The following is a 27,750-nucleotide window of genomic DNA, read 5'->3' as shown; positions in this document are numbered from 1 at the left end:
TTTTTTTAAGTCTTCTGCTCATAAAAAACGTTTTCGCAACCATTCACAAAACAGAAGGGGTCCCTTGGGGCCCCCTTACCGTTTGTGAATTGATTACCACCTACTTGAAATAGGTGGTAAAATGTGAATGTTTTGTGACCGTATTTCGGTCACAAAACATTCATACATACCACTGCGAGTCGCTATTAGGAAAGGACACCCTAAACACGCCCCTTCCTAATACTGAATAGCTAACCCATTTGAGATTCGATATTAGGTTACTGAATCGCAAAATAGGGAGTTGTACATGACAAAAAGGAATTTTTCCAGTCGCAAACAGTCCAATTCTACGAATCGGGCCGTATGCGATCTGCAAAAATCCATGTGCATCTGGCCCCTTGTCATCCATTGTGAGGTCCAATGGACCTGAGCAGGCATGAGTGAGAGTGGACGGAGTCACAGAGTGAGACCTGTCAGGAATCAGAAAAGACTGATTTACGATAATCTTTCCCGTGAACTTCATTGGGTGATATCAAGGAGCAGTCCTAGAATATTGCTAGCCAGGACCTTTAGGGTAAAGAATGTTAAAGTCCTTTGATAGCTAGCAGTGAGCAGCAGACCTCTTAAGAATAGGGTGACGACCCGTCCATAATTCGCAGACACATGTTATAGGTTTTGGGGAAGGAATGGTTCACCTAATGGTCTGATGATAGAGGCAGTGTTCCTAGCCCTAGACCCGTCCAGCCCCTAACAGGCAAGAGGATGGGGAAGATGTGAAATGCTCTTCCTTCAAGTCGTACTGGATTGTCGTAAACACAATGGTTCATTTCCTTCATATCCTGTTTGTAACTCTAGGTTAACCTCTAGAGGTAAAGCGTCTCACTAACCTGTGACGCCGCCTTCTCGAAGCCGTCGGGGTTCAAGGAGGGCATGATGTGGATGCGGGTGCTGTGGATAAGGTTGATAATCGTCTGGTTGCCCTTCTGGTACTCATTGCAGAGGTACTGCGCCAAGAAGATGAGCAACTCCCTGCCCACCGCCTCGTTCCCATGCATGTTGGCCACATACTTGAATTCGGGTTCACCTGAAAACACAAGCACAAAAGCGTGTCATTAGTAGAAGGCAGAGCAAGAGGAAACACTAGTAAAGTTGAGGCATAACTTGTGGCTAACTAAGAGAAACAAAAATCCCTGTAAAAAGAAAACAGAGTTCATGCCTGTTAGGATATCACACGTTCACACATTTGGAGTAGTGAGATGTGTATTTATTATTTCAGGCCCAGAATCAGGCAGTGAGTCATCGTATCCAGCTCCTTCATGGTCAGTGGCTTCTCAATAACTTCTCAACACAGCATTTTACATTCCAAGAACTTACTCAAAATTGCACAATAGTGTTCTACAATAATGTTTTCAGTAAGGATCAAAACACCTGTAAGAAATAATACACAACAATCCCACATTTGGCAAATAGCAAAGAGGCGACACCGGAGAAACACAGATCACAAAAACCAAGATGCCAATCATGGGTAGACGAGCTGGGCTCCTGTGTTTTTTGTCCATCGACAAAGTATTGCCAACCATATCAATCTGAGTAATTACTACTCAGGCGCGCAACGCCCATAGGGCTCAAAGGGCTTCAGCCCCCCCTCACCCCCCCTCCCTGCCGCGTGTGTCAGCACGGGTTGAGACAGCATCCCAGGCACACACAGACAGTTTTTGAGCTGCTGTGGGCTGGCTGGTCTGGCGTTCGTGTTATCGCAGCCGCACTCGAGTTCGTCACAGGTCTTTAAAAGACCATTTACTTGTTAACGAGGCTTTGTTGGTTTTTCACCCCTTCTGTGAGCCCCTGCATCTCCACTCTGCCTATTGCTGGAAGAATTAGGCCCCCGCCGAAATTTGACTCTAGTTGCGCCTCCAATACTACTGCTCTGAGCAGTCACACATCATTTGATGAAACTAATTACCATCAGAGGCTCCTTCATTATAGTGGAGGAGTGTTGCCCCCCTGCCAGCAGGTGCAAACTTGAAAAATAAAATAACACAACATTTTTTTCATCATTTTATTTTTTCTTCTCGGAGCTGAGTCTTGGGGGTGGGGCTATCCTCATGCCAGCACTGCCGCAAGCACGGAGGGGGAGTGGTGGGCACTGCTGCAAGTGCTTATGTCGGTTCGGCTGGCTGGCTAAAGAAGGCCAACCCGACATACGCACTGATATCTTTCCAACTCGAGCTGTGTCGCCGGGTGGAGGACAGAGAACAGAAGGCACAGGCTTGCAGCCCCCATCGGAGCTTAAAGCCAGCCCGCTCAAGCCAGTCCCAGCGCTTCTCTCATGCTGGGTCTGGGAAATGAAACATCCATTTGTATTTGAAAGTGTCCCAAAAGGTGACAGTCGATCTTCTCTTTACTTTTAAGGTCAATCCACAGGTGTCACAGACGAGGGGATGGTGATTCGCTATTGCCACGCATCGGCTGGTCCTCTATTGCGCTGCACTTAGAACCGCCCCGGTCATACCTAACAAATCCACACGCTTGCGTTTTCGGAGCACAGATATGTGAAAGTGAGAGCCTCACTCTGGTAATAGGTTCCTCTGGAGTGTAAAAAATAACTTAAATAGAGGGAACTGTAACAGGGCCCAGGGCACGTGCGCCCGGCCCCTTTTTATTGACAGGGTCACCTGACTGGTGACGCCTGTGGTGGGTGGGTGTAGAATGTATGTTACATCCTGGTGGAACACTAGAATGTATTCAGCCGGATACTACATCCCTCCCAAACTTTAATGAATAAAACAAACGAGAGTCTAACCTGTAAAAAAAACAAATACCTAACACATAGCACCAAATGAGTCTATTCAGGCCGTCAGCCAGGCAGTGCTGGAGCTTCGGTCCTCATGGTCAGGATTACTTCATCGGCCTTGGCGATGTTCTTTAGACCGGCTTGGTCTCGCGATGTTGAAGTCTGTGTAGAGAGTTTCAGTGCTGGTGCATCTGGAGCAGAGGTGGAATCCACTCTGGAGGATCTCTCAGGCGCTCAGGCCTCGGTGGATAGCAGAACCTGCAGCTGTTGGAGACGATCTCTGGGAGTGAGGCCTTCCTTTGGAGGTGGCTTGCTCGATGGCCTTCTTTACCCATGACTTCTGTGCGATGTCCGACTTGCCTCTCTCGCCTGGACTCCTCTCTCATTGGAGCCTCTTAGAGGGCTTTTTCTGCTGGCTGCCATGGGACCGAGTAGACTGGGCGGGGCTTCGTGTGAGCCATGCGAAGGCAGCGCTGGGGAACTGCCAACGAACTTACAGCCAAGTTGCTCATGTAGCCTCCGGTGGTGGTGTCTCCATCTGGGTGTCCTCGCCGTCCGGACTCGGGTCCTGCACCTTCCTCTGACAATCTTGTGGGTGACCAGTCTTCAACCGTGACCTCCATGCTGCCCACGCCTGACGTGGAGCTGCGGCCGACACATCTCTCCTACTCAGACTCCCTTCGCACAGGAACTCCGTCGAGGCCCTTGTCCCCTGGACTGCCATGTGACCGCGTGAGCTGTGCGGGCCTTTGCGTAGGCCGTGCTTAGGGGTCGCTGTGGAACTCCCAACAGGGCCATGGCCAAGTCTTGTGTAGTACCCAAAGGAGATCTTCAAATGGCCGGGTGCTCGACTTCGGCAGGCTGTAGGTTGACAGGGGTGCACAGAAGGTTTCTGGGTCTTTCGCCTCGAACTCCGGTTGTTTGGGGCGTGTGTGGATTCCCTCGGGTTGTGCGATGCACCTGGATGTTGATAACAGAATGTTGGTTTTCTTCAGTGAGCAAACAGGCGGCGATCTTCTGTCGGGGTGACCTTAGGGAGTGAGGAGGACTTGAGGGACTTTGTGGCAGTGCTCCGTTGTCTTCACGCAGGTGCACTGCGAGGTGTGGTACTATAGATACCAAGCAGCCGGTGACAGGTGAGAGGACGGTCGAACTGCAAAGCATGGGGCCAGGATACAGATCGTGCTTGCTAGCGGCTTCCAGTAGGTCCTCCCGCGGAGCTGTCTCCTGTGACGACCCCGGTGGCTGGCTCTTCCCCGATCCATCTTGCGTGCCTGTGGTGGTTGCCTACCCTGCGGGCGTCATGCCACTGTTCTTTCCTTTTTGCAGAGTGGCGTCATCCCACGCTCTTCCCCTCCTTCCGACCAGGCTTTTGCGTGGATGTTGCGTCCTGCCACCTGTCTCATGTTTGCTCCACATGGACATCTCACTGGCCGCGTCGCTCTTGTGACGGTCTTCCTTTTCTTTTGCGGACCTGTTGCAGGCCTGTCCTATCAGTAGGACTTGCTTGTACCTCTTGGGGACTTTCAGTGGCACCATCCCCTCCTCAGGGATTTCACAATGTCCCTCTTCTCTTCACTCGAGGGCGTCGTGCGTGCATGCTTGCGCCTCGAGGCTCCGCCGTCATGGCGGCTGCTTCTTCCTTTTTTCCGGTGCACTTGTCCGGGCTGGTCACTTTGCGTGACGGGCTCCTTTGTCGCTGTGCACTGTGACGTCCGGTCACGTGTCGCCATGCTGTCAGAGTGCCTGTCGCTATGGCGGCCTGCCACATGGAGCGTGCGACTCTCTCGCCTGTCGTGGGTCACCGTCGACTCCATCTGGAGGTAGTGCGAGGGAGGTCGCTCTGCGTTTCTTTCAGCCCACTGCGAGGCTTCGCTGGGTAGGTGGAGATGTAGGGGATCTCCCTCCAGCAGTACTTCTTCGTTGTGACCGTCTGGCAGGTCGGCTTCTTCCTGGCGACCGTCTGGCAGGTCGTCTTCTTCTTTGTGACTGTCTGGCAGGATGGCTTCTCTTTTGGTGCGCAGCCGACTGAGCCCTTCGTTTGCTTCACTGGATACGCTGGCTGCGCATTCTCCTCGGTCTGTCACTCCTGGAACGGTAGCAGCTGTCATTGTGCTGCTGTGCACTTGCTTGGTGCTGTGTTCTCCTCTTCAACCTTGGTGCAATAGAGATTTGGTCGCTCTCTGTACTGCGTTCAGCATTGCTTCTCTTGGTGGAAATGTCTCTATCTCCTTGGAGCTGCCTTCTGCGCGCATCTGACGTGGTGCACTTCGTCTTCTTCTGGGACGCTTTCTACTGGCACGCGGTGTGATTTCTGCTCCGGCAGTGTGGTCGGGCACCCACGTGCTGTGCGTGCTCTACATCAGTCTTTTCTTGTGCTGTCGATGGGGACAGCCCCCTTGAGACGTTGCCATCTGTTCTGCTTGCTTGCGTTGGCTCGAACGGCCGGTCTGTGTCTTGGACTTCTTGCGGCCGTTGTGTGGACATAGAAATATTTGCGTTGCCACTGACTATTTCTCCTGTGCCTCTGTGGCTCCTTCGGCTGTGCAGGGCATTCGCTGATTCTTAGTGGATGTCCTTGCTGCTTTTGCTTGCAGGGTGCAGAGGGCCACTCTCTGAACACTCCTGTCGGAGGGCACGGCTTGCTGTGCCCGGAGCAACTTGGGGCTCGAGTGTGGCGTAGTAGTTTTCCTCCCTCCGACGGAGAGGCAGCCTGTTGGGGGCATGTGGTGCATGCAGCAGAGATTCTGGAGAGATTGTTGGAAGTACTTGGTTGCAGCTTGACTGGAAAGTGTCTGTTTAGAGTTTCCTGCTTTTCAGCGACTGTTTGCCTGAGTTGATGCCTGTATTGCTGGGTGTGGAGGACTCTCAGCTTTCCTCAGTGCAGGCCTTGGGCGAGATGAGGGTACCTGCTGGTGCCTTGCTGTAAGCACCACGTGGCTCAGCAGACGTCCGGTCGCATCAGCTCTTCGGGGTGGCAGTGCGTCAGCGTGGTACCGGGTACTTGCTTGCTGGTGTGTGGCAGTGTTGCCGAAAGTGGATGCCACACTGGGGTGGAGATGCAACTGCAAGGTGGGCTAGTGGAGCCAACACGTCACCAGTCCTTTATTGCTGGTATTCTGGGTAATGTGTCCTCCCACATGTTACTCTAGTAAGTGATGCAGCGCTGTAAGCCGAAGGATCACCGCAGTCTGTGTACCCTTGCGTGCATTTCCTTGTAGTGTGTTAATTTGATTTGGGTGCAGTATGTCCGGTGGCCACTAGATAGCAGTGCCGCGCTTCACACTCGCAGGCCCCGGCAGTTTGTCTTGGAACTGCGGGTCTCTGCAGTCACGGAGATGCAGCCGGCCTCGTGTTGGAGTCTGGACACGCAGGGGTTGCATGGTGAGGCGGGGGCTCTTGTGCTTTGGCAGGTGAGCAACTATTGGCTGTCTGCTCGTGTTGGTTGCGGCAGGGACGTGGCTGCTCGGGGCACGATTTGTCTTAGTGCTCATCCATATTTGGGCCTCGGGGGCGGCCCGCAGGGCGTTGCTCTCTATCTGCCGTGGTGCTGGCTGACCTCGCAGGCTGTGGCAGTTTGTGGGGATGCTGGTGCGGTGAGTGACCAGCAGGTGGCGCTGAAGCAACTGCCTCCGAGTCGCCTTACTCGCGGTCCTCCGGGCCATGCAGGTCCAGCGATGCAGCAGCGCAGGGCATGATTCCCGCTCCCTCGGGTGGCACCGACGGGGGCGGTGCTTGCTGCTCCGTGATAGGCCACGCGCACCACTCCTCTCTGTCACTGCGGAGGTTGGCGCTCTCACTGGACTCGGGCAGTTGCTGAGTGGGCACCAGCTGCACTGGCGAGGGGAGCTGACAAGGGGGATTCGCTCGCGGGTCACTGGTCGGGGGATTCGCTCGCGGGTCACTGGGCCCTGCAGGCACGCTGGTGAGCGGGGTTTCTGCACTCACCAGGATCGCCAGGCTGTTCCTCCTTCCTCCCTTCATGTATCAGTGGGGATTGAGGCATGACTGGACTCCGGGCGATGCTCCGTTGGTTGTGGGGAGCGGTGTCGCGCCTGGTCACCACAGCAGTCACTGGTTGCGGTGGATATCGCTGTGGGGGTGCCGCCTGTCGGGCTCGTTTCCTCCCCCACGAGGGACGATGAAGTGCCGAGCTGCAGGCACGCGGGGTGGGCTACCTGCCTCGTTGCCAATGTAGTGTTAAAGGTTTAAGGCCATCTGGGAGTGTTCAAAATACATTTGATTGCCGAAATTATTCACATCTAAAATTAAATTGTGACGAATGATTTGCACCAAGCGAGAGAACCACAAGGATACTTTCCTCAATTATTTTCTTATCTTGGTTTAAATCAGGCGGGTATCTAGCGCGGTCATATATAGTTCACATGTGGATTACAGAAACCCTAAACTAAAACTATTCATTTATGGTTAATTTATTCTTGAGGGTCCGGCGTTCAACAATGTATCACATTTGCAGGGTTTACCCGTCCAATTACGTGTGTTTGCTACAAATCAATAAGGCTACATGCATAATTCATTATTGACTAAGGCAGTTACCGTGGCTATGACCCGTGGTGACCTATGGATTTATCGATTTTGATCAACTGCGATCGCATGCGTCATATTTTACCAAGCCAAATGTATGCCAATAACACCTCCAGTAAGAGTGGCGTCTCTCATAAGCATCAACCCCCGCGTCAGCGTGGTTGGGGCTGTTGGGGGGTGGGGGGGGGGGGGGGTTGAGGGGGCAGGAGTGCCAATAAACCTTCTTTTCTTTTCAGATTAAGCACGCGAGCCTTGGCATCAAACACTGAGGAGGAAGTATGCAAATGAACGTGAGATGGCGTCTGCGGTAAAAGCTAGCAGCGAGGCGTCTGAGGTGGCTCCGTGAGTGCTAGCCGCGGCACAAAACCGCTCGATTGTGAATGACATGATTTCACTTCATATCATGGACGCCTCATCGTGAGCCTTGCGCTACACCTTACACACACATGCGAGCAGTGCTGGAATTAGAAAAAAATGTACTCTGGAAAGCCATGATTTGGGAATCCTGGCTGTGGAAAGGGGACGGAGTGACGAGGGGCGGAGTCGTGAAAAGCAAAGTCTGTCAATCAATGTATTACTTTATTTTTTAAAAGCTCTGCCGCAAAGGGCTCCAATATCTTTAGTTTAAACTATCTCATGGGGTTATTACACCTTCTTCTGAAATCTTTCTGCGCCCAGTCATTTTCAGGAGATATTAATATTACTGGTAACACAGTTCTCGTGGTTCATGCATTTGCTGCAGACCGCTGTGTTTTCCCTAGTTGCCGTTTTCACACAAAGTAGCACAGAGAGTTAAATGCCTGATGCAAAGCAAAGTGTGCAGCATGCAGATCACAGATTTCTATTTGATATCAGTAGGTGTGTTCATGCTTTTGATGCAGATGCCCTTCTGTTACTTGCAGTTCATGAATTGCAATCCCTCTAATATAACACAGTGAGTAATAAACTTACTTCAAGGAGCTTCATCCAAAGTGCAAGGCATGGGTTTAGAGCCTTGTTGTTTTTTCTCAATTAATCGTTCTTCTGAGGTTGCTAAAAACGGTTCCCTTGGGTAGTAATACATTCTTAATAGAAGAGACAACCTCAACCACTGCATTACATTTTAAATACTTACTTTGTGTTTCCCAAAACAATGCACTCTTAACATATAATGTCCACCAGTATGGAGGAAATGAGACTCCTACATTGTATCCTTCATTGTCTTATGTAACCTTTCTTGTAGCTTGATTCACACACTTCTATGCTTTATTGTCTTAGTATAATGGATATGTGTCACTTATAGCACACTGAGATACTATGGTAGGATGAGCTGCACTATAAAAGAAAAAAAAGAAAATAGTAAGTGCTATTTAGATCGCTATTTGGGTAATTATTCATCTGATATTCTTAAAGCGCTTGCATATTTCTTACAGATAAGGGTTGAACACAAACAAAAATCTGCCTCCAAATCCCAGTTTCTCTGAAGTACTCATGGAGTGATATATTTCATTGCAATGGTATCTATGTATTAGGATCTGTATGGTTCCAGCCAGGATAATACTAGAACAAAAGAAGGGCTTTTGGTCCTTTAAATCAGGCCTTTGTGTTGGGCCCAGCTGAAGGTGAAAATAAGAAAGTCATCTTACTGCCTGCACTCTGCTGCTGATAATAGGAAGGAGACAACATGGCGGCGCTGATAAATGTGTCCTGGTGTCAGCAAATTAGAAGGACAAAATCAACATATTTCAGTGCGGCCAGTCCAGGTCGAGGTTACAGCTCAATAAAAGCTACAGGGTTCAGAATCCGACTAGATCCTCCTCATTTTCAGCACTGAACTCACCCAAAATGTAATTATTTAGAACATATGAGTAAATATTTTGGAAAAGATGTTCTATGCTACATACCATCACAAAACAGTTTTTTTTAAATGCATCAATACACACAAGTATATATAAATGTCAAATATTTATATGAATGTGAAAAATATGTAATCTTCCTTACATAATACACACCATTTATCACACAAGCATACAAATAAAGCGTGGTGTAAATGCCCGATTCCATACCATAGGCATTCTCAAAATATTTATATCAGTTTACATACAATACTTCTAAAACTATCTGCTCACTGTATTTCGGCCAATCTCTGAGTTGCACTGATCTTCATCGGGAGAAAGTTTCAGAATTAGTTAAAACTTGTATTTCTCATCTATCCGCAGTGTCCTTAGGTGTGTGAGAACTGTTTTTCATTAATCCTATGAGGATATAGCCAAGACTGGAAATTACAGTCAAACGTAGGCTGAGAAATGATTGCCCTACGCTTAACTTATAGGTTTGTAAATTCGTTTTGAAGACTATCCATGAGTTTGTTGAAAAATTTCCCCTCACAGATTAAACAATCCAGTTGGGAGCTTGGGGTAAATGTAAAAATATTCCATAGTATAATGCTTTTTAAATGGGAGGGGGTATTCCAGCAGGAATGCGAAGCAAAATATCATTAGAATACATGGCATAAACCTTTTTAGAGAGTGAAGAGCAAAAGCCACTAACTGTGACTTGGGTAAGTGGATTTCCTTCAATACAATAAGCTTTTACTGGCAGCTACCAACATTGAGTTTATTCTGTGCTTGCTTCTCACTAAGCTATATATTTCTCAAAGTCTTTGGAATATGTAACTACATCAGCTTACGGGAAAACAAAACACGATCTTGCGGAAAGCTCTCTTCTAAAGTAATTTAGGAATAATTTAGTGTTGATCTCACTTTTACAATTGTTCCTAAATTGCTCTTGGATGTGAGCTTTAATATCCTCTTTCAGATGAGTGAAGGCATCTGTTAGAAATGGGATTTCTGGTTGCCTAGGGCTGGCGCAAAAGCCAGGCAGAAAACACCACTCTAGTCAGGGCTGGGGAGTTACACGCCAAAGATAACCCCTGCTCACCCCCTTGGTAGCTTGGCACGAGCAGTCAGGCTTATCCCGGAGGCGATGTGTAAAGCGTTTGCGCGCGCACCCAGCAACAACATCCAAGGCCCACCACAAAAAAAACTCCACACAAGGTATTATATAAAAATAGCCTTTGTATTACCAAAACACATTAGATAATATTCACACAATTTACACTGTGCCAACTGGCACTGGGCAGAATTTTACAAGGGATTATATGTACAGGGGACAGGGCCACATGGACCACTGTCAGGAATTAGCACTTTTAGAATTAGCACTTGGTAGGAATAACACTTTTAGAACATAGCACATACAATCACTGTAGCACCAATTAGAACATGTAGCGCACAACCAGTAATCACTGGTAACAGGTAAGTACCACCTACGCAACCCTAACCACCTTAGGAAAATATTGCGCAGGGAACCAGGACCTCACTAGCACCACCTGTACTAGGGGAAAACAACCACCTAAGTATCACAATACCTGTAGGGGTAAACGCACATTACACATGATGCATCACATTCAGAGGTGTAAACACAAGGCACATGACGCATAAAAACATTCAGAGGTGCAGGTTAGGAACAATAGCGCAAAACTCACATTAGCCACCACTTGTGGCAGTCCCTAGGCCAACTGGCCTTGTCGGGGCTAGAACGCCCTGTGTCCAGCAGAGTCAGGGCGCGCCTGCGCAGGCTGCGCAAACCAGGGCGCACAAGGCACAACCTACACGTTGCAGCTGAACACTAAGTGCTGGGAAGCTGGGAAAGGAAGCGTGGGCACCACGGTGCCCTTTAACACAAATATGCCGCACTCACGTGGAGCCTCTCCTGGGCTCTAACCACACGAAATGCCCCCTAGAGCCTTCGTGGCTCAAGAACAATGTGCCCCCAACGTTGGAGTCCTGGTCCTGGACTCGAGCAATAATGCCCCCGTAACGTTGGAGCGTGCAAGCTCTATAGAACAACCAATGCGGGGGACGGGGGAGCCCTCTAGGCTCTTTAAACAAATACTTTGCCCCCAACGTTGGACCTACACTGAGCTCTACACAAATGCGCCTCGTGGGAGTCCCTTCTGGGACTCTGAGCGAAGGGAAGGAACTGCCACCACGTTGTAGCGGCCCGCAACTGCGGCGCCGCTAAGAAACCAAGGTAAGGAGGGGAGGTTATGCCTCCAGGACTTCCGCCGTAGCGCGGGACGCGCTGGTGCCAGAGATCATTCTCCCGTTAGGAAACGCGGCCAGCCACAGCCCATCCGGACCCCCCCCCCCCAGCGCCAGTACCTTCGGATCTGCGGGGCAGGGGAGACCTCCCACTGGCCTCGACTCCGGGCGACGCTGCTCCGCTTCTCGGAAGCTCCCCAGGGTCAAGGTGCAGGGTTGCTGGCCAGCCAATGGCGGCACGGCCCTTCGCGGTGAGCCCCCAGGCTCAGGAACGCCTCATCCAATGGCAGCGCGGCCCTTGCGTCGAGCCTCCAGGCTCAGGAGCACATCAACCAATGGCAGCGCGGCCCTTTCACGGAAGCTCCCGGGCCGGCGGCGGTGATTCCTTCGGGACACAGACTTTCGCCAGCACCACACGGGGTAGGCTCCCGTTATCTCTACATAAAAGTACCTGGCGGGGTGGGCACCCGCTGAGGGTATAAAAATGTCACGAAGTCCCTGGCGGGGTGGGCACCCGCTAGGGATATAACAACAGCACACAATGCGGGGTAGGCTCCCGCGTCGCTCTCCCTGCTCGGGGGAATCCCCACGGCGGGATTTCCTCGGGGAAACCGGCCGCTTCGCACTGCGGCAGTCAGGGGACGCGCTCCTCCGTTGGTGGTTACAGAGCCAAGCGCTCTAGCGAAGTATAAAGCAAAGCGCCCCCAGGGTGCGGCAGGCAAAAAGTCCAGGAACAAAGTTTTCCTCTGTGTGCAGCAAGGCAGGGGGGCAAGGCTGGGCCCAGAGACAGCTCACTGGGCCTCCAGGCAGGGAGGTAGTCCAAGTGGCGGTCCTCTGGCCCAGCAACAGCAGCAGCTCCCTCAGGCAGGATCCTGGAAGAGAACAACTTGTAAGGAGACACAGCCCCTTCTTATACTGTAAAACCCTTTGTTCTTGGTTCAGGGTGAGGGGGAAAACCAGTCGCAGCTGGTTGGGGAGCACCCTTGATGTGCTCATCCCCTCACTCTATTCACTGGCAGGGCTAGGGTCATCAGTCGCACCACAGGGGGCAGAGCCAGCATTGTGTGGGGAAAGCCCTGCCCTATTCAGGTCCAAGGTGCACTCCTCCCCAGCCATCCGCATGCTAATCTCACACTCACCACTGGGGCAGACCCACCCAGACTCCTGGAGCCAGGCTCACCAGCCAGCTCCAGCCAATCACACGCCAGACACATTTTACACTAATATGCCAACTCCTAGAAGTGGCACTTCCGCACATGACATAATCACGCATTATACATCATTGCGAAGCATTCGATCACACGAGTCCGCACATACCAAACTCGAGCCTGCATACCCCACGCATCAGGAACTACCTGGGACACATACATTCCCCATGCATTCCTATGGGAGGGCAGGCCTATCTCACCACATGCACTCAGAGTGCGCACGCACTTTACTCTGGGACACAGGGAAAGTGCGCAGAAACCATTACCACCAGGTCACCAGTAAAAGCAAAAAGTTCAGGGGTGAACCTGCCAGAAAGGCCAAGTCCAACACAACCCCCTTCCAGCCAAAACGCAGGGCAGACCAATCACCACCGTGATGGACTTCCCTGCTTGGGGCGATAGAACACAGGCGCGGGCCCGCAACTGCAGGGACACCCTCCTGTTCTACGCCACGGTGAACCCATGGGATTCCTTCTAAAACCACTATCCGGACCAACTGGGCTACCCCACTGGTACTCCCAAGCTGTCCGTGGCCAAGACCAGGCCCTAGGCCACCCAGGTGCCACCGGTCTTTGCCTAACCACAGAGTGGGGGGTAGCAACCCCTGGCACATAGCGGCCATTCTCCACTCTTCCTGTCTGCAAGACAGGACTAGACTGCCACTGGTTCTCCAGCCTAGGGTCTACAACCTCAGGTGGACCAGGAGTCTCAGGGAAGGCTCTCCTCCCCCTACCTCTTCTCCTAGGGTTCCTCCTCCTCTGGCGAGGGGTACACCTAGAACGCCATTCCAACCCAGGGTTTAACCCCTCAGGTTGCACCGGGGTCAGAGGTGGGCTCTCCCACCCTCTGTACCCCCTTCCAGAGCCCTGCTCCCTACCAACTGGGGCGGTTCCTCTGGAAGAAGAACCGGTCGGGACGCTGGTTACAGACGTCCCACCCTTCAGGTCAGGCTGATCCCGAACCTTGCCTCCCAACCTCCGGTCTAGAAACTTTGGTGGAATAATCGCCTGGCACTCCAGGACTTCTGGGGATTTACACTCCATCCCCCTGAGGCTGACACATGACCCATGTGTCGTGTGACTGTCTGTCTGGCGCAGATCTCCCGTCCCCTGTCCACCTGACAGTGCGCGAAGATCCCCCAGAACAGAAGTGGCGCCACCCGGGTCCCTCCAAGAAGATCTAGCCCAACTGGCTAGTCCCTGGTCCACTGGTGCATCCACTGGGAAACTCATCCCCCAATCACTCCTCACGCTGGACTCGTGTACCCTCCCTACCGGAGCTGTACTGCCAGACCCTAGAACCACAGGAGCTCTGTTTACAGGCGCTCCAGGTCCTCTACTCACTAGGAGATCTTCCTCAAATGGACTAACAAGACAGCCCAGGTCCCCAACCTGGTGTTCCCTCAAGAAACCATCCAAGTCCTGAGGCAGGGCTTCGTGTGTCTGGGGACCCTCAGTCACCCACTTACTCCCGCTCCACTGAGCCAGGCCGTAAGCCCCTACACCCTCCTTGCTATCCTGGGACCTAGCTGGGCTACACTGAGCCTCTTCCACCACGCTGGGCTGGAAGATACCTGAACCACTACTTTTGGAGTCACTCCCTAATGACTCTAGAGAACCTCTAGCACTTTCCCAGCGCTCTGCTTCCTCCGCAAGCTCAAAGGGCTCAGACAATCCACACCCCAACAGGTGTTGGCGCAACCCCGGCACACAACAACTGAGCAGGTGTTCTTTGAGAACCAGATTACACAGTTTATCAAAATCACTTTCTGTGGGAATCCAATCAAACAGTGCATCCTCACATCCATCCACAAACTCCTCCCAAGACTGGTGAGACAGTTTCCTACTGCCCCTGAATTTCAACCTTAACTCCTCCTCCTGGGAAACAGGTACCAGACTGGGGGAACTGGGGCTGGGATTTCCTACACTGAAATCTATATAGCTGCCACCACTGGACTCAACCCTCCCTGGGGAATCCAGAAAACTACCACTGCGCTCAGGGGACAACTTCCCCTCCAGAGCTAATTTCTCTCTGACAAAGGCCCTCTCAGCCTCAGCCATCTGCTTCTGAGCTAAGACCCTCTCGGTCTCCAGCTTGGCATGCTCTATCCTGAGCTTCTCCATGGCCAGCTGATGCTCCCTGTCTTCCCTCCTATCTACCCACTCCTCTGGGGACAGAGAAAGGGATGGTGTGCTGCTCCTAACACTGGACCCAGCAAGGGACTCCCTATCTACTGGCGTCCCTGTCAGGTTACTTTCTTCCTCCTCTTCTGAATCTTCAGGGCTCCCCACAGACCCACCACCCTCCTGGTGTGAGGCCCGGGCCCTTATCCTACTGCGCTCAATACCCCATTGACCCTTTTGCCATAGGATCAGGCTGCTTCTAAGTTCGGACTGAGTGTCTGACTCATCCACCCCTATGTCTCTCTCTTCACAGAACCTTACCAACTCCAACATACTGTACCCAAACAGATCCCAGAAATCAAAAGCTGGCTCCATTTTGGCGGACGTTCTTGAGAAAAGATTACACAGAGAACCTAGGGGTCTGAGCTTAACAGGAACACACAATTCACAAAAAGGGTTCAGCAAGCTCTCTATCCCAGAGAACTCACACTCACTTGCCTAGTGCCACACACCATTCATCCACACACAACCCTCCCCTCGGACTGGTAAGGCAGTTTCTTCCACCCCTGATTCCTCAACCTGACCACACGTGACACAGGTACCAAACTCTGGGCGCAGGGCGGGGAACAAATGTACTGGACACTATTATGCTGCCACCACTGGATCCCACCCTTACTGGTGAATCCAGAAACACATTTCCACAGAAATGACAAAAACAAACTTAGCACAATAATCCCTATACCATGTCCTTATCTGAATGCAGAGTTTTGTGGTGCAGCCAGTTGCTGCTGAGGTACAGCGCAAACGCAAGTCCAAATCCCACCGCTGCCACCAATGTTAGAAATGGGATTTCTGGTTGGCTAGGGCTGGCGCCAAAGCCAGGCAGAAACCACCACTCTAGTCAGGGCTGGGGAGTTACACGCCAAAGATAACCCCTGCTCACCCCCTTGGTAGCTTGGCACGAGCAGTCAGGCTTATCCCGGAGGCGATGTGTAAAGCGTTTGCGCGCGCACCCAGCAACAACACCCAAGGCCCACCACAAAAGAAACTCCACACAAGGTATTATATAAAAATAGCCTTTGTATTACCAAAACACATTAGATAATATTCACACAATTTACACTGTGCCAACTGGCACTGGGCAGAATTTTACAAGGGATTATATACAGGGGACAGGGCCACATGGACCACTGTCAGGAATTAGCACTTTTAGAATTAGCACTTGGTAGGAATAACACTTTTAGAACATAGCACATACAATCACTGTAGCACCAATTAGAACATGTAGCGCACAACCAGTAATCACTGGTAACAGGTAAGTACCACCTACGCAACCCTAACCACCTTAGGAAAATATTGCGCAGGGAACCAGGACCTCACTAGCACCACCTGTACTAGGAGAAAACAACATCCTAAGTATCACAATACCTGTAGGGGTAAACGCACATTACACATGATGCATCACATTCAGAGGTGTAAACACAAGGCACATGACGCATAAAAACATTCAGAGGTGCAGGTTAGGAACAATAGCGCAAAACTCACATTAGCCACCACTTGTGGCAGTCCCTAGGCCAACTGGCCTTGTCGGGGCTAGAACGTCCAGTGTCCAGCAGAGTCAGGGCGCGCCTGCGCAGGCTGCGCAAACCAGGGCGCACAAGGCACAACCTACACGTTGCAGCTGCCCTCTAAGCGCTGGGCAGCTGGGAAAGGGAGCGTGGGCACCATGGTGCCCTTTAACACAAATATGCCGCACTCACGTGGAGCCTCTCCTGGGCTCTAACCCCACGAAATGCCCCCTAGAGCCTTCGTGGCTCAAGAACAATGTGCCCCCAACGTTGGAGTCCTGGTCCTGGACTCGAGCAATAATGCCCCCATAAGTTGGAGCGTGCAAGCTCTATAGAACAACCAATGCGGGGGACGGGGGAGCCCTCTAGGCTCTTTAAATAAATACTTTGCCCCCAACGTTGGACCTACACTGAGCTCTACACAAATGCGCCTCGTGGGAGTCCCTTCTGGGACTCTGAGTGAAGGGAAGGAACTGCCACCACGTTGTAGCGGCCCGCAACTGCGGCGCCGCTAAGAAACCAAGGTAAGGAGGGGAGGTTAGGACTCCAGAACTCCCGCCGTAGCGCGGGACGCGCTGGTGCCAGAGATCATTCTCCCGTTAGGAAACACGGCCAGCCACAGCCCATCCGGACCCCGCCAGCGCCAGTACCTTCGGATCTGCGGGGCAGGGGAGACCTCCCACTGGCCTCGACTCCGGGCGACGCTGCTCCGCTTCTCGGAAGCTCCCCAGGGTCAAGGTGCAGGTTTGCTGGCCAGCCAATGGCGGCACAGACCTTCGCGGTGAGCCCCCAGGCTCAGGAACGCCTCATCCAATGGCAGCGCGGCCCTTGAGTCGAGCCTCCAGGCTCAGGAGCACATCAACCAATGGCAGCGCGGCCCTTTCACGGAAGCTCCCGGGCCGGCGGCGGTGATTCCTTCGAGACACAGACTTTCGCCAGCACAACACGGGGTAGGCTCCCGTTATCTCTACATAAAAGTCCCTGGCGGGGTGGGCACCCGCTGAGGGTATAAAAATGTCACGAAGTCCCTGGCGGGGTGGGCTCCCGCTAGGGATATAACAACAGCACACAATGCGGGGTAGGCTCCCGCGTCGCTCTCCCTGCTCAGGGGAATCCCCACGGCGGGATTTCCTCGGGGAAACCGGCCGCTTCGCGCTGCGGCAGTCAGGGGACGCGCTCCTCCGTTGGTGGTTACAGAGCCAAGCGCTCTAGCGAAGTATAAAGCAAAGCGCCCCCAGGGTGCGGCCGGCAAAAAGTCCAGGAACAAAGTTTTCCTCTGTGTGCAGCAAGGCAGGGGGGCAAGGCTGGGCCCAGAGCCAGCTCACTGGGCCTCCAGGCAGGGAGGTAGTCCAAGTGGCGGTCCTCTGGCCCAGCAACAGCAGCAGCCCCCTCAGGCAGGATCCTGGAAGAGAACAAATTGTAAGGGTACACAGCCCCTTCTTATACTGCAAAACCCTTTGTTCTTGGTTCAGGGTGAGGGGGAAAACCAGTCGCAGCTGGTTAGGGAGCACCCTTGATGTGCTCGGCCCCTCACTCTATTCACTGGTAGGGCTAGGGTCATCAGTCGCACCACAGGGGGCGGAGCCAGCATTGTGTGGGGAAAGCCCTGCCCTATTCAGGTCCAAGGTGCACTCCTCCCCAGCCATCCGCATGCTAATCTCACACTCACCACTGGGGCAGACCCACCCAGACTCCTGGAGCCAGGCTTACCAGCCAGCTCCAGCCAATCACACGCCAGACACCTTTTACACTAATATGCCAACTCCTAGAAGTGGCACTTCCGCACATGACATAATCACGCATTATACATCATTGCGAAGCATTCGATCACACGAGTCCGCACATACCACACTCGAGCCTGCACACCCCACGCATCAGGAACTACCAGGGACACATACATTCCCCATGCATTCCTTTGGGAGGGCAGGCCTATCTCACCACATGCACTCAGAGTGCGCACGCACTTTACTCTGGGACACAGGGAAAGTGCGCAGAAACGAAAAATCATTACCACCAGGTCACCAGTAAAAGCAAAAAGTTCAGGGGTGAACCTGCCAGAAGGGCCAAGTCCAACAGCATCCCAAAGCAAAAAAAGATCGAGAGCAGTAAGGAGAGGAGAAGCAAAGAGAGGAGGGAAACAGTTTGGGAAGAGAGAGACAATGGAAATGTAGTATATACAGTGTTTAATAATGATCTTTCACCTGTTTGAAAGTGATCTCAATTTGGAATACAGGATTAGGGAGTCAGCCTGTTGTTGGGATTGAGGATCACATTAGGTTGTTCCTTCCCCTCATGTATTGAAGAAGGGACCTGCTAAGTTCAGGAATATGTGGCTATGTTTTGCACTACTGACTACTATGTGTATACAGTAAGATTCTCCTATGTGCATTTGATTTCAGTGTATGCGAGCCCCTGAGAACAACAAGTGAGCAATTGCAGGGGCATGACACATGTCTGGAGAGTGTGAGTGGCAAGCCGTATGGTATTCTTGTGTGCTTGAGAAAGAGGAATTACATATGTATTATTCCTGGATTTTGAAGGTACAAAGGGGTTTATATATACCAGGAAGTGTTAATGTGTACAAAAAAGGAAGGTGTGTGCAAGTGATGCAGATAGATGGTAGGTGGACTAAGACTGCATTGATAGAGAGGTGCAAGTGTAGGTATGGGAGCTGCAAATGTTTCTTGAAACGAAGGCTGCTATTCACTGACAAAGGATTTGGTGGTGGTGGGACACTAGTGGAGGTGAGATATTAGTGGAGGTGGTTTAGTGGTGGCATTGGTGTTGCTATTGGTGGTGGTATGGTGTAGGTGGTCTGGTATCAGAGGTATTGGTAATATTGGTATTGGTGGGTAGTGGTGCTGGTGGTGCTATTGTGGTATCGATGTTGGGGGTACTGGTGAAAGTGGTGCTGGTATTGGTGATGTGGCATTAGTTTTAGTCATATTGGCATGGTGGCATTGGTGGTGATGGTGTTGGTGGTGGTATTGTGGTAGTTGTGGTATTGTTGGTATGGGTGATTCTGGTGTTGGTTTGTTAATGATGGTTGTATTCTTGGCAGTGGTGCTGGTCGTGGTATTCATATTGGCAGTGGTACAGATGGTGGATGTTTTGGTGGTAGTGGAGTGGTACTGGTGGTGGTGGTATTATTGATTGTTTTTGTTTTTGGATAGGTGGTGGGATTGTGACAGTGTCATTAGTGGTATTGGCAGTGGTATTGAGATTGGTGGTATTTGTGGCTGCTGTGGTGGTATTGCTGTTGGTGTGGTAGTGGGATTTGGTGGTGGTATTGGTGATGATGGTGATACTGTGGGGAATTTGGTGGCGATATTATTGGTTGTGGTATAGATGGGGTGGTGGTATTAGTGATGGTGGCTGTATTGGCGCCATTGGTGATTATGTTGCCAGTTGTGGTGGTGGCATTTGTATTGATGGTATTTGGTCTGGTGGTAGTATTGCTGATAGTGGTCTGGGTGATGCTAATTATATTGAGTCTATGGGATAAAGAATTGCATACAACCACTGTGACAGTTAGGTCACTTTTTAGATACAACGTAGTCCCTTGTGCCTGGCAATGCAACCACTCTGTAACAGGTGTATTGATTCACCAAACAGCCAGTAGCATTTTTGTTAACAAATGTCTGACACACAGCTAAAGATGTCTACAGCCAGGCCACAAAATCTGTACTTGATATTTGTGAATGTCAGAATTCCTACCCTAAAGAATGTTGAACTTAGGGACATACAAGAAACTGGCAGAGCGCAGTGTTATTCCAAAATTGGTAACACCGTGCTTCAACAGTATTAAAACTCAGGGATGAGCCGTATTGACAAGAAAGCAGCGCACCCCTGCATTACCCCTAGCACTGGTGCTAAAAAAGCTGCCTAGCACCAGCTTAGGCACCCCAGCACCTTTTTGCTAGGGTGCCTGCGCTGCAGAGGCAATTATGTCCGGAAAGGGACACCTTCCTGCACATAATCAATCTATACAGGCAACTTGCTCTAGCTATGTGTGCTGCAGAATGCAGCACACCTGGAAAGAGCAAAATACAAGGAGAAATAAAATATTCCTCCTCGTATCGCCTGCTTAAGACCAGGTATTCCCTGGCGGTATTTTGGCGCTGCCCCAAACCTTGTAAATATGGGGCAACGTCAAAAAGCAATGGGTGCTGTGGCGGAACTCCCACTGCAACAACCATTGCATGTCCCTTTCACGCTAAGTGCTGCATGAAGAAGGGAATTATTAATACAAGACGGTGTTAAGCCATGTTAAGGGGCTTAACCCCACCTTGTAAATAAGGCAAAGGAGTTAATGCCACAAGAACATCAGAAAAAGTGACGTTCTGGTAGCGTTAACTCCTTTTAACTATGCCCCTTATTGTGCATTTTTAAAATCCTTTTACTCAGGCTCTCGCAAGAGGGTTATAACCCACCCCTAACTGTGACAGGAATTGTCTTTTTTCATTGACAATTTTTGTTAGTTCAGTTGAATTGCCCTTTTATAATCGTTTGTGGTGTTTGGTGGGCTGTTTTATAGCCTTAGAGAAATTCAATCAGATACTTTGACATCCAAATGGTATTTGGAATTCTAATAAATGATAACCAGAGCTGGTCTACCCTATGGGAAAACCCAGAAAGTCCACATTAGGTTGGTGACTTTAAAAGGTAGGTAGGGTCTGCCTGACATGTGACAGACTCACACTCACTGCCTTTCATTTCACCTATACAGTGTTATATTTTTAAAAAGATTATTGAGATGTTTTCTTTTTATGGGGAAAACAAGTCATCTGTCATGTTCGATAATACTAGCATTTATTTACAGAATGACAGCAAAACATACGCTGATTTTGTGTAAAAAGATCATTTTGTACTATGAATTCCCTCTTTTTCCACTACCTGAATGAAAGCTGAAGAAAGCATCAAGCACAGCGTACAGTGCACTAAAAGAGTGTACTTCCATAAACCCTTCTAACACATTTGTAGACAACTTGCCTGGGGTGTGAAAGCTCAACCAACAAAGGTGAGGCGTGCCAAAAGTGCAAGGGCTCAACCAGCGCCTTTTTTTCCCTCCAGAATTTTATATAGAGCGAACTTGACCCAAAGGATCAGGTATCAGCGCGCTTTACACGAGCATCAGTTGCATTTCACAAAGACACATTCATTTTGTTAGGCACGGGGAGATTAAGGTGCAGATTTACGTTTCCTGGCGCATCCCTGCAAATCAGCCGGGATGTGCCAAGAAACGTGCGACACGCAATGCCGTCGTAGCGCCACCACGGATGCGCCGCATTTACAATGTGGCGCGCCATGGCGCAAGGATAGGCAGATGCGTGTCGCATCTACCGGCGTAAGGTTGGCGCAGTGCTGGAGTTGTGTCGCGGGCGCGACGCAACTCCAGCACTGTGCCAACCCGGCCTATCTTCCACATGGTGCGTCACACCTTACGCCTGATTCAAGCAGGCGCAAGGTTTTGACGCAGCGGGGTCGGAAAAGTGACTGAGTGAAATCTTGTAGATTTCACTCAGGTACTTTTCCTAGGCGTTCCTGCGCCGGAATGCCCACCCTGCGCCAGTACGCCCACATGAAACCTGACGCAGGTTTCATGTAGCGCAGGACTTTACAACGTGACGCATCTCCCTAGATGCGTCATGTTGTAAATCCCCCGCAGCATGGTGCTAGCTTTACGCCGCCGCTGCGTCACAGAAGTGACGCAATGGCGGCGCAAAAGTGGCGCACGAGCTTGTAAATCTGTCCCTTTCTGATTTGCCCAGAATCATAGGATGTTGAGCATCATTGCCGAGACTCAAACGCGATTCCCCAGACTTGAGATCGACTGCCCTAGCCATTAGGCCACATCCTCTCCCCTTCTCTACAACCACCTATTCAGTGTCCCTTAGTACGTGTCTGAGGTAGAAATGAAGTGCCGTTAGTTCTTAAGTGCAGGTGTTATAGCTACGTGTTATGTCCCCCCTCCATCAGCTAATGTGACATAGAAAAGGGATGAGATGCAATATTAAATCTAAGGCGGAGGTGATAAAACAGCGTTAACAGCGTGGACCATGGCTTATTGGAAACTGTCCCAAAGTTCTGGCAGTGAATGGGATAATAGAATTCAACTTTAACCCAAAATGTAAAGTGCCTTGCGTTGGCTGATTCCAAACACAGAGTTCTATTAGTAGGTGGCAGACTTCAAGTGTTGCATTCCCTTAGCCGTTCTCCTAATATGGAGTGATATTTTGCCATTCTTACTACTCCCATTGGAACGTCACAGCGTAGGTGACCACATTCCTGCAGGTTCTTACTTCTTTAAAAAATAGCAGCTTCAGCAGAATGCGCCTGTCAGTCAACGCGGGGCAGCAGCAAAATAAGTGGCACAGGGACTCAGTTTCATACATGCACAAATGACAGCGTTCCTGCCCCCCACTTTTGGACTTCCAATGCGCTTGAAATTCCCATAATGGTAAGGCCTGCAAACTCATATATAGTATATTGTTTTACGGCAGACCCGCCCACGGGGGCCTTCAGCTAGGTCTGTTTTGAAAATGGCCTGTAGTATGATTTTCAAAGAGCCTTCTAGGGCAAACGTGACTTGGTAGTAGTATTTTACAATGGCTAATTTGCACTCGATTTCTTGGCATGCTGGGCCAAATTCTAATTGCAGCAACATGTGTCATATGTGCTTTGGTAGTCCAAAAATGTTCCTGGAGGCTGCAGATTGGCAGTACTCGAGGACAGTCAGTAGCATCCCATGAAAGGCAAGATGCCCATAATTTATAGCCAGTGGCAGCTTGGCACGAAGGCTATGCACATTCTTTCTGTGGTGGGAGTGTGTAGGTTTTGATGGAGTTTTGCCAATACAAATGTTGTTTTAGCTGCCTTTTTCTTTATTGAAATGGACTGTAGAATGGTTTATGTGTGTCAGACAGCCAAACACCCGGATAATTATATTTGCTTGTTGATATATTAAGCGACTCAAGGTATCATTTCTATTGATCTTGTTTTTTACGCTGCCCTTGGTTCTTGCAGCGTTGGCTGTTAGGCAGTTCCTGATGTTATAAGAGGAAAGTATACTTAAGGCCCTCGGCATCCCAATACTGGTGTGATCCAGAATGACTAAGTCATCTGCTTATAGTATGATTGGAAGTTTTAGTGATCCAATTTTTGGAGAGAAAAAGCTCCCTTTGGAAAATGCCGGCACTAGACAAAATGGGTGCTATGACACAACCCTGTTTTAGACCTTTATTTGAGTTTACTTTTGGGGAGACGTGGGTTTAGGTCAGTTTGATTTGGACCCAGGTATCCGTTTATAGGGCAATTATTACATTGAGCAGGTTGTTTGGTATACCCCACGCTTTGCCCATGAGATGTTACGGTTTATGCTGTCAAATGTTGCGCTGTAATCTACAAAGCATGTGTATATTGGCCATGACCCTTTTTTGAAGCTTTATTTGCCAAGAAGGCATAGCTATGGCATTATCCATGGTGGATGCTTTGGGCTGAAACCCTATACGATAGTATGGAATTATCTTATTTTCTGTAACCCAATCCACCAGCTCACATAGTACGACCTTTGCGAAGGCTTTCCCCTTGACATCCAACAAAGCTAATAGCCTATAGTTTTAGGGTCTGAGCTATTGCCCTTTTTATGGATTGGATGCAGAAGGGAGCCCCTCCATGATGCTGGAATCCTAGAGGACAAGATACAGGCTTGAAAGAGGTCATGCATTCATGGTGCCCAAAAGTCTGCTTCATCGTATACAAGTAGAGGCTGCCGACGCAAGTTCTTCAAGGCCTGTAAAAGCTGGTTAAAACCCTATGACATACAGTACCCTACTGAGGCGGCAGCTGTTTATACCTAAACTCTATGACATGGGTGTTAATGTCTTCTGTTCTACTGTATTCTACTTAAGTGGCCAGGTACTAGCAGTGTATGCAGGGCAGCCTGTGACTGCTGTGGTGTGGGTGTTGGCGCATCTTGGTTGTTTGTTTTATGACAATTTCACTTATTTGCAGAAAAGAAAAACCTGACAAAAAAGATATTTGAAAAATAAAAAAACAAAGTCTGCGTCATCCCTGAAGATGGTTTTGGGTAGTCCATTAGGTCCATGACTGCCTCTTGCATATTGTTTGAAGTATGTGTTTCTTTCCCTTCACAGTTAAATGGATTGGTTCTTCGACTTGAATGCCCAATTCACGTCTTGCTTGCACATACCAGGGGATGAGAGATAGTTCCAGACCTGTGTATAATGATATAACATGATTTGGCCATTGTTCCGCTGAGACGGCATTTGCTGTGCTGAAAGTTTTGTTGGTCGCATGTGTGGAGGTTGATTTAATGAAAGCAGGCTTCCAAAGTCATCTGATGGGCATCTTTCTGGGAGCCCTTAGGCTGGCCCAAGTGTCTGGTATTAAGGTGGTCGGCCAGGAGGTCTTCATGATTGGGGTACTGCTAGAGGACCGTTTGAACATGCTTGAAGAAAATGTCAATAGCCTTCTTCGCGCCTCCATTACATGGGTTGATGTAAGTATTTAGAAGGATTATGGAGGTACGCAGGCCACTTAGGGTTAGGCCAAAGAGTTCAATTGCCTGCATGGTATTACACCCAGTCATAATCTACTTTATTCTGAGTTGTAAATTGAACTTTACAAAGAACGAGAGGCCGCCGGACGCTCTTCCAATGATGTTTTTTATTTTGTAGGACAGAGGCCTGCCCAGCAATAATCCAACTTGTCAGTTTGATGAGTTGTTTAGACGCAGATGTATTCTTTTGCATTGTTTTAGGTTTCTGATATACCTTCAGGTGCTAGGTTCAAAGCGGCCAATAACCACCTCCATCTGTCACCAATAAAAGCGGCCGTGAGGACAAAGGTCCCCAAAAAGTTACTGAGCGCTGAAAGCTAGGGTGTGGTTAGAGTGGTGTCGACCACCACACTGAGCGCAAGCCTCACTGTCCGCTGCCACGCAATGGGAGCAGTGTTGCCACCTATTGCACCTGTAATGTTGTCCCCGTTGGACTGGCCCATATCACCCCCTCTCTGACCCCGCCACGTAACAGTAGTGGGCTGGCCCAGCGTACGCTCGGCCAGCACGTAGATAACTCAATAAAGAGCCCGGGGTCCCTGGGCATGGCCAGTTAGTTGCCGCCACTACAGTAACTTTGTGTGCGCCTCAATGTGTTTGCTGGGCTAGGCCTCGCACCAGGATTCTACACTGGTGACGAGGTGGTCTTCCTACCCCACCGACATTTACCGCGCCTGCTGCTCACACTGGCTGTGTGAAGCCACCCCTGCCGTGCCTTCCGCGCCACCTGCCTAACTCCTTGAACGTCCGGTCGCGCTCCTGCCACCACCTCCACGGAGCATGACGCCGGCAGCCAGCGGTCTCTCTCTCCAGCGGCCCTGCAGGCCGTGCACACGCACATGCGCACAGCCTCTTTCCGCGCCCGCCGGCCCCGGATCTTCAGCATCACGGACCCCTGACGTCTCTCGAGCACGGTAGGAGTGTCAGCGCTCACTCCCTGACCGCCTCTTCACAACGCTACCCTGGCCATGCGCTTCTGGGGCACACCACATGATTGGCTCAGCCTACCTCACCGTCCACAGGACACCTGCCCGCCTTTGCCTGCAAACCTGCCTGCCAGCTTTGCCCACCATCAAGGAGCACATCAAGAGTGCGTGCACATGCCTAGCACAGCTGCACAGCACCTGAACTGTGCCCACCTGGCCCACTCTAAAGTGCCACCCCATGTCTTGGTATACGCACAGGCCGCTCCTCCCCGCCCTGCTGACCACACTGCAGCCTTCAGGAAGTCGGCGCCCGCGCACAGCGCCTCACTCCTTGCCACTCCTGGCCACGTGCTCTGCCTGCCTACGCCTCACAGCAAAGACTCTACCACCCCAGTCTCACACACTGCTGTACCCACATGACGACTGTTCCTCCTACGAGCAGTTCACCATCACCGGCCCCCCTCCCTCCCAGGCTGCTCGCTGGAAGGCATGGGTCGAGCGCCTGGAGAACTTCTTCGAGGCCGCAGACTTCGCGAGCCGTGGTGAAGGTCCATGATGCTTCACGTCGGAGGGGCAGAGATTCACAAAATCTCCAAGACCATACGAGAAGCGGGGCCCCCAAGGAACTACGCCTCAATGCGTGACGCCATCACGGTGTACTTCGAGCAATTTGCCAACCCGACTACTAGGGGTTTCTGCTCTGCCAGGCCCGCCAACTACCTGAGGAGTCCGTGGACGTTTTCTATGCAAGGCTTAAGGAACTAGCGAGCACCTGCACCCTCCCCGACGAGGACGATGAGATCCGAGCCCAGTTCATTCAAGGCTGCGCTTCAGCTAAACTGCACGAATGGGTGTTGCAAGAGTACAACATGCCAATGAGGGACATCCTAACTCTTGGCCGCTCCAAAGAGTTGTCTAAAACCAGAGCGGTGCATATGAACCCTAAACCGTCCGCCACAGTCAAGGAAGAACCAGTGCACGCCATCCGCACCGACACTCAAGAAACACTACCAAAAACTACCAGGCCCAAGACTGCGACGTCCCAGCAGAGCCCGCGCAGTCGCCAGTGCGGGTGGTGTGGAGGTCCATCAGCTCACGATGGAGCATGCCCGGCGCAAGGCAAGACCTGCAGCGCCTGCAGGAAGGTTAACCACTTCTCCAAAGTATGCCGATCAACACCGAGGAGGAAGCAATACGGCCCACCACGGCGAGTTCGTGCAATTGAACCGCCCCCGATGGTCTCGCTAGCAGCGACATGGATGACGATGAGGCCGACGCTGCCACCGTCAATGTGGTCAGAATGCTGAACGTCTTGTCAGCCGCACAACATGATACACCCATATGCAGAGTCAAAGTACAGGAACATGCAGTGGATGCTCTCATCGACACAGGGGCTACCATCAATCTCATGGCTGCCAACGTCTACGAGGGTTTGCCGAACCCCCCTATACTGCGCTCCACCAAGGCACAGGTCTATGCCTACGGCACCAGGTCTCCACTCAAGCTATGCGGAGTATTCCAAGCAAATCTCTCCCATGAATCGACACACCAACATGCCAAAGTCTACGTGTCACGGGAAGGCTCCGGATTTCTGCTGGGCTGTCGAACGGCCGGAGATCTCAACCTGATCCATTTTGCATTTACTGTCCATGCCAATGGCCTAAACCACCTGCTGCATGACTTTGGAACGCTGTTCAAAGGAATCGGTTGCCTGAAAGGTCCAGCGGTCCGACTTCACATCGACAAGTCTGTTGCCCCGGTTGCCCTCCGTCACAGGAGGATCGCCCCAAAGTGGAAGCAGAGCTACGCCTGCTGGAAAAGGCGGGAATCCTCGAACGTGTGTGGCCCTACCCCCTGGGTGTCGCTCATTGTCGTCGCGAAGAAACCAAAGCAACCAGATGCCGTCCGCATCTGTGTGAACATGAGGATTCCAAACCTCGCCAT

General features: G+C 50.9%; 1 protein-coding gene across 1 annotated transcript in view; it reads right to left on the bottom strand.

The window, feature by feature from the left end:
- CPE (carboxypeptidase E) overlaps positions 1-27,750 on the bottom strand; it is a 357,745-nt gene that overhangs the window by 165,953 nt on the left and 164,042 nt on the right. Inside the window, exon 2 of the mRNA XM_085641790.1 lies at positions 867-1,063. Coding sequence (XP_085497916.1) covers positions 867-1,063 — 197 coding nt within the window. The remainder of the gene's footprint in view (positions 1-866; positions 1,064-27,750) is intronic.

This window comes from Triturus cristatus, chromosome 2_2 (assembly GCF_964204655.1).
Source record: "Triturus cristatus chromosome 2_2, aTriCri1.1, whole genome shotgun sequence".
In the NCBI taxonomy this organism is placed as follows: Eukaryota; Metazoa; Chordata; class Amphibia; order Caudata; family Salamandridae; genus Triturus; species Triturus cristatus.
The sequence above is the reverse complement of the archived record's forward strand: the minus strand, read 5'-3'. Positions and strand labels throughout refer to the sequence as shown.